This window comes from Primulina eburnea, chromosome 10 (assembly GCF_022965805.1).
Source record: "Primulina eburnea isolate SZY01 chromosome 10, ASM2296580v1, whole genome shotgun sequence".
Taxonomy (NCBI): domain Eukaryota; kingdom Viridiplantae; phylum Streptophyta; class Magnoliopsida; order Lamiales; family Gesneriaceae; genus Primulina; species Primulina eburnea.
Window position 1 is genome coordinate 17100111 of NC_133110.1, and position 11216 is coordinate 17111326.

The following is an 11216-nucleotide window of genomic DNA, read 5'->3' on the forward strand; positions in this document are numbered from 1 at the left end:
GAGTTAAGTTTTGAATTTGGCTTGAGTTTATGTCTAGGAATACGTTTAAAAATGTTATGGGACATTTTAAGAAGTTTGGTAAGCTTCGGGTCAATTTTAGAGGTCCAGGGGTAAAATGGTAATTTTGGGTTTCCAGGGGCAAAATGGTAATTTTGCACCCGGGGTGAGATTTTAGTCCTAGCAGCGCCCCGAGCACGAATCATAATATTTTTAATGTTCATGCATCACGTTTACAATTTTTTTTATGCTATTATAGTAAATATGGTGCATGCTTAATTTAAAGAAATTAAGTGAGGAAGTGAAGAGCACTTCGTCTCCGCCGCGCCGCGTCATTATTTTGTTTGTTTTCTGTCAAAACAAACCAAGGCATGTTTATATCTCCTTTGACTCTTCAATCAAGTCATATAGATATTTTTAAATATCGCAAGTACATGATTTTAATGCAAGAAAATCGAAGTTGTTCATATTTAATTATGTTATTTAATTATATTACGTGCATGAAAATAGAAAATGATTATTTTTGAGATTTATGTGATATGGCTTGTGGTTCATTCACTATGTGGGAGTGATATTATTTATACGGTCGCCAGTGACCGCTCAGTTCAGGTTGGTACCACCCGGTCGCCAGTGACCGATCAGTTCAGGATGGTACCATCGGGTCTTCAGTGACCGCGAGCTCAGTTCCAGGCTCCCCGGTAGTCAGTTACCGATCAGTTCAGCTTAGTGAAGTGGCCACAGGCGTAAAACATAATCTCAACAGAAAATTTTATCAGTTATTTCAGTACAGGCTCCAAGGAGCAAATATTTTTACTGTGATTATCAGTTCAGTTATGCACGTATTATAATTGCTCAGATCAGTTTATTTTCAGCATGAGTACATATTATTTTCAGTATGCCTCATGACATGATATTTTATCCCATGCATATTTTACTTCAGATTTTACTCGTTACCTGCGATATATGCATGCTGAGTCTTTAGGCTCACTAGACTTGATTGTTGTAGGTACTGATGAGGTCAGGGCCGAGGGCGGGGACCAGTGAGCCAGCTTGGGTCGGCAGTAGTGGCACCCGAGGACCTCAGTGCAGCAGTGTTATTTTATTCCGCAAACATTTTATCAGTTATTGAGCATTTTTTTTAAATTGTTATGGTTGGCAAATAATTATTTCCTTCCGCTGCTTTACTTTTAAACATCGAACTTGATTCATCAGCGATTTTATGAATGAGGCCAGTGAAGTTCTTTTAAAAAGAAAAATTTTTAATTTTCCGCAAATTTTCAAGCAAGAAGTTTTAGGGCCTTTACAGTTGGTATCAGAGCGGTGGTTCTGTATAGGGTTTCACTACTACTGACTGCGAGAAGCTCACGAAACCACGTCTTCGGTCTGTAAGTTTTACAGTTCAGCATTTTGTTTAGCATTTTATTTAAAGCATGAATTATTTTGTCAGCATGCTTCCAGATTTTCAGTATTTCAGTGTTCAGTTAAAATAAATTAAGGAATTATGCATGTTAGTTACGTATGGGTTATGTATGGAACAGTATGCCCCCTAGACGCCAAGTTGGACGCCCGAGAGGTGGTGGCGAGCATCGTCGCGAGGACAATGATGATCAGAGACAAGAGAGGCAGACACCTCCTCCTCCTCCACCTCCTCCACCGCCCCCGCCGGACATGAATGCCCAGATGTTAGCTGGGATGGCACAGTTCTTTGCGCAGTTTGCGGGGGGCAATGCCGCAGCCGTAGCCGCAGCCGCAGCCAGGCCGACAGGGCCCGAGGCTGTTTATGAGAGGTTCATGAAAATGCGCCCGAAGGAGTTCTCAGGGACATCTGACCCCATGGTTGCCGAGGGATGGATCAAATCCCTCGAGGTTACTTTCGAGTTTATGGAGCTAGGGGACACTGACCGAGTTCGATGTGCCACCTATTTATTCAGTGGTGATGCCCGCTTGTGGTGGGAAGGAGCTTCGGTAGCCTTGAACTTGGCTACGCTGACATGGGCTCGTTTCACAGAGGTTTTCTACTCCAAGTACTTTACTGAAGAAGTGCGCACCTGGTTGACCACGGAGTTTATGAGCTTGAGACAGGGTGATATGACTGTTACGGAGTTCATCCGTAAGTTCGAGAGGGGCTGTCACTTTGTGCCCCTGATAGCAAATGATGCCAGAGCAAAGATGATACATTTTCTGGTGGGACTACGGCCGATCTTGCGCCGTGATGTTAGGGTATCCGACCCTACTACTTATGAGATTGCAGTCTCCAAAGCCTTAGCCGCAGAGCAGGATCAGCGGGACATCGAGAGAGACCGCCAGGGCAAGCGCCCAATCCAGGCACCGCACCGCCCTCCTCCTCATCAGCATCAGCAGCAGAATAAGAGGCCGTATCATGGACCGCCCAGGAACCGAGGCCAGCAGCAGCAACAGCAGCGGGGACGCCCAGCCCCGAGGACTCAGGAGATTCCAGTCTGTCCCAGGTGCTCACGTCGCCATCCTGGAGCATGTATGGCTGGATCAGGAAAGTGTTTTAAGTGTGGCAGTACAGACCACATGTTGCTGCAGTGCCCTCAGAGGAATCTGCCTACTCAGGGCAGAGTTTTCGCTCTCCATGCCGCGGAAACCAACCCTGAGACCATGTTATTGACAGGTACCTTTAAGCTTAGAATTATTATTGAATTTCCGTGTTTTGGGAATCGGGATTTAGATTTGAACTTAGAAATTCAATAGGGTTGCATGCTCTACTTAGTATTATTTTCGGGACTTAGATAGAAGAACTTTGACCTTTGCATGCCTATAAGCTTAGCTCTCGTAATCTTGGGTTCTGCTTAGTATTCTGAACTTTCAGGGAGAATTTTCATAGCCGGCAAAGCTACCAAGGCCTTGATAGATTCAGGGGCCACTCACTCGTTTATATCGGAGGTCTTTGCAAACTTTCTGAAGATCAAGACCATTGGGCTAGACATAGCCTTTTCAGTAGTGTTGCCGTCAGGCGAGGAGATGGCAGCCACCAATGTTATCCGAGATATAGACCTTGAGCTGCACGGTAAGCTTGTATATGCGGATCTGATTGTGCTACCTATGCCGGAATTCGACATCATCCTAGGGATGGACTGGTTATTGAAGAACAGAGTGTTGATAGACTTTCAGCGGAGATCTGTTCTTGTCTGACCGCCGGGAATGGAGCAGTTCTTATTTGAGCCTGACAGGTACTTTTCGTTACCGCGCATTATTCCATATGTTCAGGCTAGGAAACTCATGCATAGAGGGTGAGCACAGCAAGCATCTGACCACAGTGTTGCAGACATTGCAGAAGCACAAATTATTCGCAAAGTTCAGTAAGTGCGAATTCTGGTTAGAGAAGGTGGCGTTCTTAGGCCACATCGTCTCAAGCAATGGTATTGAGGTAGACCCCGCAAAAGTTGCAGCAGTCAGAGATTGGGTTGTGCCTCAGAATGCATCCGAGATCCGCAGTTTTCTTGGGCTGGCAGGATATTACAGGAAGTTCATTCAGGGATTCTCATCCATTGCCGTTCCACTCACAGCACTGACCAAGAAGAATGTGAAGTTTGTGTGGAGCGAGGAGTGTCAGAAGAGCTTCGATACTTTGAAGCAAGCTCTTATTTCAGCACCCGTTTTGGCTGTACCGTCAGGATCTGGTGAGTTTGTCCTTTATACCGATGCTTCGAAGCTTGGTTTAGGAGCAGTTCTGATGCAGCATGGGAGAGTGATAGCGTATGCTTCTCGACAGCTAAAGATCCACGAGAAGAACTACCCTACCCATGATCTGGAGTTAGCAGCAGTAGTCTTTGCTTTGAAGATTTGGAGGCACTATCTGTATGGAGAGAAATGCCAGATCTTTACCGACCATAAGAGCCTCAAGTATTTCTTTACGCAGAAGGAGCTGAACATGCGTCAGAGGCATTGGTTGGAGCTTGTGAAAGACTATGATTGTGACATTAGCTACCACCCGGGTAAAGCTAATGTAGTTGCGGATGCTTTGAGCAGGAAAGTCGCAGTGATGGCTCATTTGACGATGCAGAAACCTCTTCAGATTGAGATGCAGAAGTTCGATCTTGAGACTTATCCTCAAGGTAGAGTTCCACGTCTATCTACCTTGACCATTCAGTCTTCTCTTTTGGACCGTATTCGCAGTGGTCAGGCCGCAGATGATCAGTTGGCACAGTGGAAGAAGAGAGATGAAGCCAAGGGCAGTGTTTTGTATTCAGTCAGCGACGGTATGGTGAGATACCGAGGCAGGATATGGGTTCCTAGGAGTGATTCTATCCGAGCAGACATCTTATCAGAGGCCCATATGTCCCCGTACTCCATTCACCCTGGGAGTACGAAGATGTACAAGGATCTACAGCTATTGTATTGGTGGCCTGGTATGAAGAAGGACATTAGACGGTTTGTGTCCGAGTGTCTGACCTGTCAGCTAGTGAAGGCCGAGCATTAGAGACCAGCAGGTTTGCTCAAGCCTCTTCCTATTCCTGAGTGGAAGTGGGAGAACGTCACCATGGATTTTGTGACCGGTTTGCCGAGGTCAGCCAGAGGATCGAATGACATTTGGGTGATTGTAGATCGTCTTACCAAATCAGCGCACTTCTTGCCTATTAAGACGACATTCACCATGAATCAGTATGCAGAGCTGTATATCCGAGAGATAGTCCGACTCCATGGCATTCCTGTTTCTATCGTATTCGACAGAGATCCCAGATTTGCTTCCTCATTTTGGAAGAGTTTGCATTCGACTGTGGGTACGAAGTTGCTGTTTAGCACAGCCTTTCATCCGCAGACAGATGGGCAGTCGGAGCGAGTTATTCAGATTTTGGAGGATCTTCAAAGTGCTTACGTCATTGATTTCTCAGGGAGTTGGGAGTCTCACTTGCCACTAGTTGAATTCACCTACAACAACAGCTTCCAGTCTTCCATTGGTATGGCTCCGTTTGAAGCACTCTATGGTCGTAAATGTAGATCTCCTGTTCATTGGGATGAAGTAGGAGAGAGAGCAGAGTTGGGTCCAGAGATTGTTCAGCAGGCAGCAGAGGTAGTAGTCAAGATCCGTGATAGGATGAGGACTGCTCAGAGCCGACAGAAGAGTTATGCCGATCAGCGGAGGAGAGACTTAGAGTTTGCAGTGGGCGATCATGTCTTTGTGAAAGTGGCACCTATGAAGGGTGTCATGAGATTTGGCAAGAAAGGGAAGCTCAGTCCGAGATTCATTGGACCATTTGAGATCCTCGACAGAGTTGGGACGCTAGCGTATCGTGTGGCTCTTCCGCCGAATCTGGCCAGAGTACACAATGTCTTTCACGTCTCCATGCTAAGGAAGTATATTGAAAATCCTTCACATGTGATGAATTTCGAGCCGTTGCAGCTTACTCCGAACTTATCTTACGAGGAAAGACCAGTGCAGATCCTAGACAGACAGGAGAAGCGGCTTCGGAACAAGCTGGTTAAGCGAGTCAAAGTCAAATGGCTCAACTATTCTGAGGAGGAAGCTACATGGGAGTCTGAGCCAGAGATGAGGAGTCGCTATCCAGAGTTATTCGGTGAGTTCTAATTTCGAGGGCGAAATTTCTATTAAGGGGGGAGGATTGTAGAACCCGTAATTCAGACTACGTATAAGACATGCATAATTTCTAGTATTTAAATTAAAATGATTTTTATTGCATCAGTATTTAATTGCTTTTATTTAAATTAATTTATTTATTTTACGCAGTAGTTTAATCGTCATCTTTTCAGTATATAAGTGAGGCCGGACTCGAGATGGAGTATTGAGATAAATTAATAAAGTCATGTTTAATTATTTTATGCATTTTATGCATAATTCATGCATGATAGGATTTGCTTCACGAAATTTTAAAAGTTCGTGCATTAGAATTTTAAGTTGCATTTGACGTTCGAGCGAGGATCGGAGACTGGGGAATTTCCAGGAAAATTATTTATTACATGATTTGTTTTTATAAATTAAGTTAAAGCATTTTTAACTGTATTTGTGAATTTTTGTGGTATTTTTACCCGCAGGACTTTATTTTTTTAACGGTACGCAAATTTTATCGAATCGGGGGACTTTTTATTGGTTCGGCTATTATTTTCAAAACATTTTCAACACGATATATTTTTCGGGAGTGTGTTTAGAGTTAATGGGCCCATTTTTGAGCCTATTGGGCTTAATTGGCATTTTAAACTTTTAATTGATAAATTAAGGCCCATTAACATTGTGTTTATTATATAATTAGCACCCTAAGCCAACCATTAACCCTAACCCTAAAGATTAGCAGCCGACACCCACCACCCTCAAGCATCCTCTCGGTTTTCTGAACCCAGCAGCCGAAATCCTTGGAGGTCGGTTTGTTTTGCAAAGAAAACTTCACCCGGGCCTCCCGTTTGCATCGTTTTGATTCTCCCATCACCAAGGCACTCACGGTACTTTAGTCCTACATATTTCACGTTATATTTCATGCTGTCACGCGTCCCATACATCTGGTTTCTCGGTCCATGCATTGGTTTTTACGTATGTGCTTCGGTTGAGGCATGAACTTGCAATTTCATTACACCACTCACGATTTTCAAAACTTTGTTGCAAGGGGCTGTGATTCTTTATTATCTAGAAGCTGTTGGTGGTGTCAAGTTGTTGTCATGAGGTTTAGAAAGTGTGCTGGACGTTTACGAGTGAAGAACCGAGAGTTTGGGACTTGGGTGGTTCGAGTCTGTCGGGCAAGGGCTGCTGCTGTGCATGGGCAAACCCAGCCTGGTCTCAGCCTTTGTCACGACTGGTAGGATGTTAGGAGTGGATCATAGGCATCTGGATGAGGGAGGAGTCGGATCTTGGAGATGTAGATTGATGGGAAGAAATTGCGTTAGCGATCGGGAGTCACATACAATCTCGTACAGCATCATTTCTCCTTGAATTGGCTTAGATAGCAGGTCCCTTACGGACATAAGAAGAGATTTAAAGGGGTGGACAGGTGCTGAGATTAGAGGGGACCGAAAGGGAGTGAAATTGGGGGCCATGTGTAGCAAGTAGTATGGTTTAGGTGTTGGCCAAGAGTGTTGTGCATTCTCTGGAAATTTCAGCCGAGGTTTAGCAACTTAATGACAGTAATTTAGTACCTATTAAGAGGTTGTAAATTATGGTAAAGAAGTTGGGAAAAGTTTTAGATAATTTTTGTTTCGGTTCGGGTTAAAACCGGGACCCTGGTCCAATTTTTAAAACGAATGAGTTAAGTTTTGAATTTGGCTTGAGTTTACGTCTAGGAATACGTTTAAAAATGTTATGGGACATTTTAAGAAGTTTGGTAAGCTTCGGGTCAATTTTAGAGGTCCAGGGGTAAAATGGTAATTTTGGGTTTCCAGGGGCAAAATGGTAATTTTGCACCCGGGGTGAGATTTTAGTCCTAGCAGCGCCCCGAGCACGAATCATAATATTTTTAATGTTCATGCATCACGTTTACGATTTTTTTTATGCTATTATAATAATTATGGTGCATGCTTAATTTAAAGAAATTAAGTGAGGAAGTGAAGAGCACTCCGTCTCCGCCGCGCCGCGTCATTATTTTGTTTGTTTTCTGTCAAAACAAACCAAGGCATGTTTATATCTCCTTTGACTCTTCAATCAAGTCATATAGATATTTTTAAATATCGCAAGTACATGATTTTAATGCAAGAAAATCGAAGTTGTTCATATTTAATTATGTTATTTAATTATATTACGTGCATGAAAACAGAAAATGATTATTTTTGAGATTTATGCGATATGGCTTGTGGTTCATTCACTATGTGGGAGTGATATTATTTATACGGTCGCCAGTGACCGCTCAGTTCAGGTTGGTACCACCCGGTCGCCAGTGACCGATCAGTTCAGGATGGTACCATCGGGTCTTCAGTGACCGCCAGCTCAGTTCCAGGCTCCCCGGTAGTCAGTTACCGATCAGTTCAGCTTAGTGCAGTGGCCACAGACATAAAACATAATCTCAACAGAAAATTTTATCAGTTATTTCAGTACAGGCTCCAAGGAGCAAATATTTTTACTGTGATTATCAGTTCAGTTATGCACGTATTATAATTGCTCAGATCAGTTTATTTTCAGCATGAGTACACATTATTTTCAGTATGCCTCATGACATGATATTTTATCCCATGCATATTTTACTTCAGATTTTACTCGTTACCTGCGATATATGCATGCTGAGTCTTTAGGCTTACTAGACTTGATTGTTGTAGGTACTGATGAGGTCAGGGCCGAGGGCGGGGACCAGTGAGCCAGCTTGGGTCGGCAGTAGTGGCACCCGAGGACCTCAGTGCAGCAGTGTTATTTTATTCCGCAAACATTTTATCAGTTATTGAACATTTTTTTTAAATTGTTATGGTTGGCAAATAATTATTTCCTTCCGCTGCTTTACTTTTAAACATCGAACTTGATTCATCAGCGATTTTATGAATGAGGCCAGTGAAGTTCTTTTAAATTTTTTTTTTTTTTAATTTTCCACAAATTTTCAAGCAATAAGTTTTAGGGTCTTTACACTAAAATCTCTGCATCTCAGACAAAACATATTATTTATATGACAAAAACTTGTGTGAGACAGTCTCACAAGTTGTATTTTGTGAGACGGATATCTTATTTGGGTAATTCATAAAAAAATATTACTTTTTATGATAAGAGTATTACTTTTTATTGTGAATATCGGTATGATTGTCCCGTCTCACAAATAAAGATTCGTGAGATCGTTTCACAAGAGACCTACTCATATATTTTTAATGAGAAATTAGAACCGACCGACTTGAACAAATATGAAGGATGTTATATAGATTAACACGACCAAACACATTTGAACGAATACAGAAACCACATGATAGGCCGACATTTAAATTGGGAACTTTAATTTTCAAAATATCACACATTGGTTTTTTCTGAAGCGGTCTCATATGTTTTTATTCATGAGATCTGAGTCGAATATGAGAATTGTTTAACAAATTTGACATATGAGACGGTCTCATTAAAGTTTTTGTGTACATAATGGAGCGTATGATTTTCAATGATTCCACTAGCAAATTTACTGGAATATTAAGGCTAAAATTTGAACATCAAAATACATCCACGGTTTTATGAATCAAATTCAGATTGCCTTGTCTGAAGGGAAAAAAATAAAAAAGAAAAGGAAGAAAAGGAAGAAGAAGCTACCCAAATGTTTAAAAAAAGAAAACAAAAAAAAATAAAAAGGCAGTTGCCTTGTTTTAGCCAATCTGATCCATTTCTTCACTGGACTTTACCTACAAAAAAATTCGAACCCGAAAATATAAAAAAAATTGTTATTTACTTCAAAGCTTCATCTTCCTCCACACGCATGGAGGAAATTTATAACAATGACTGAATAAAAAACGGACAAATTATTTACATTTTTATACCAATCTCATGAAATTTGATTTCACGGCGTAATCTAACTGCCAAGAATCGACACAGTCACGTTTGAAATATGCGTGTTTTCAAGATTTTTTATATTTGTGTGTGTGTGTGTATATGGTGGAATCCAGAGTTACCAGGAATGGATCAACTCAAGGCGGCGAATCCTCCGCCCTTCATCATCTGCCGGAATTCGTCGTAATTAACCCTGCCGTCGCCGTCGACGTCGACTTTCATGATCATCCGTTTGCAGTCCTCGATGGTCCGGCCCTGTTTCAAGCCAAGAGAAGCTAGCACGGATCGGAGCTCGTCCACCGTGATAAAGCCGTCACCGTTCTGGTCGAAGACGTTGAAAGCCTCCCGCATGTCATCCTCGTCGTCTCCTTTGACATCGTCCTCCATAATGGCTCCGTAGAGCATGCCGAACTCCTCGACGTCGACGTATCCGTCGCCGTTGGCGTCGATTTTCTCGATCATCTGAGTCATTTCCTGTTCTGGGATGTGGATCCCTAGCTTCTCGAGTGATTCACTCAACTCTTTGCGGCTAATTTTCCCGTCGCCGTTTCTATCAAACATTGAGAATACCCTACGCAGCTCCGTTTGATCCATCCAATTCATCAAATCTCAATCTGCCACGATGATCCCCCAGACTGATTTTGGACGAAAATTGCAAACAATTAATGAATGGCTGAATCAAAGGTATTCTCAATGGTATGGATCGAATCTTGACTGGGATTGAAGAAACAGGAGGATCAACAAGCAGAGGAGGATTTGGGAGTGAATTTTGGGGGAAATTAATTGACTAAAATATGTGCGTGTGAGCAAAATGTGGAGGGAAAAATGGGAAGCCGGCTATGACTGGCTCATACCAAAATGTCGTTGATTTTATATATATATATATATATACCGGCTATGACTGGCTCATACCAAAATGTCGTTGATTTTATATATATATATATATATATATATATATATATATATATATATATATATGTATATTCTCTACCCTTCAAATATATATATATGTTCAAACCATAACCTTCAAATCATATTATATATATGTATATATATATGTATGTATATTCTCTAACCTTCAAATCATATTATATATATGTATATATATATATATATATATAAATATATATATATATATATATGTGATGCGATCCGGGTGAAACGGGTGAGCCGGGTCGGGTGCTCCACCGGATCTGCTATCAATAATGTTGTTCAGGAAAATGAGCATAGTAGATGAACCTGTGAGCTATAGCTTCCACTGTGACCTGCAGACAAGGAGATGAACTCGTGAATGGGCGCCAGAGGCGTGTCCGGCGTGGCCACTCCGATGCTTAAGTCGGCAGGTGAAAATGATAACCAGTGTAGCTTAGATTAAAGTAAAGGCTACTGGTGTAAATATGTGTGTTACATATGTGTTGGTGAATGAATCATTCTTCAGAACTAGAGAAGAAGAGGAAGCCCAAAGTCCCCCCAAATAAATTACATACCTGCTATTTATAGGAAGGAAAATCCAGGATTACCTCGATTTGCGCGTATACCTACCACTTATAGCCTTTGATGTTGACTTCCTGTCAAGCCACCCTATTTTCCCATCGTGTCACATCAATAGGATTCTGTCAGGTGCGCTTCTCAAGACAAGATCTTATCTTCTAAAGCACTCGAGTGCGGCACTGTTATCGAGGTGCCCGGGCAGAATGCCTCCCAAGAGATTTATACAAGAGCCCGGACGTCTGGTTGCTCGGGGTCATCCATGACCCGTGTTCTTACGAGGGTATCATCACACATCCCTTAAATAGTCGGGCTAGAGTCA

The 11216-nt window shown here is 42.2% G+C and overlaps 1 protein-coding gene across 1 annotated transcript; it reads right to left on the reverse strand.

Moving 5' to 3' along the window:
* Positions 1-9039: 9039 nt before the first annotated feature.
* Positions 9040-10274, reverse strand: LOC140803825 (calmodulin-like protein 3). Its single transcript, XM_073159697.1, has 2 exons — positions 9529-10274; positions 9040-9261 (listed from the first exon to the last, which is right to left on the reverse strand). The coding sequence occupies exon 1, from the start codon at positions 10007-10009 to the stop codon at positions 9539-9541; it is 471 nt and encodes a 156-aa protein (XP_073015798.1). The 5' UTR covers positions 10010-10274; the 3' UTR covers positions 9040-9261; positions 9529-9538.
* Positions 10275-11216: the final 942 nt, after the last annotated feature.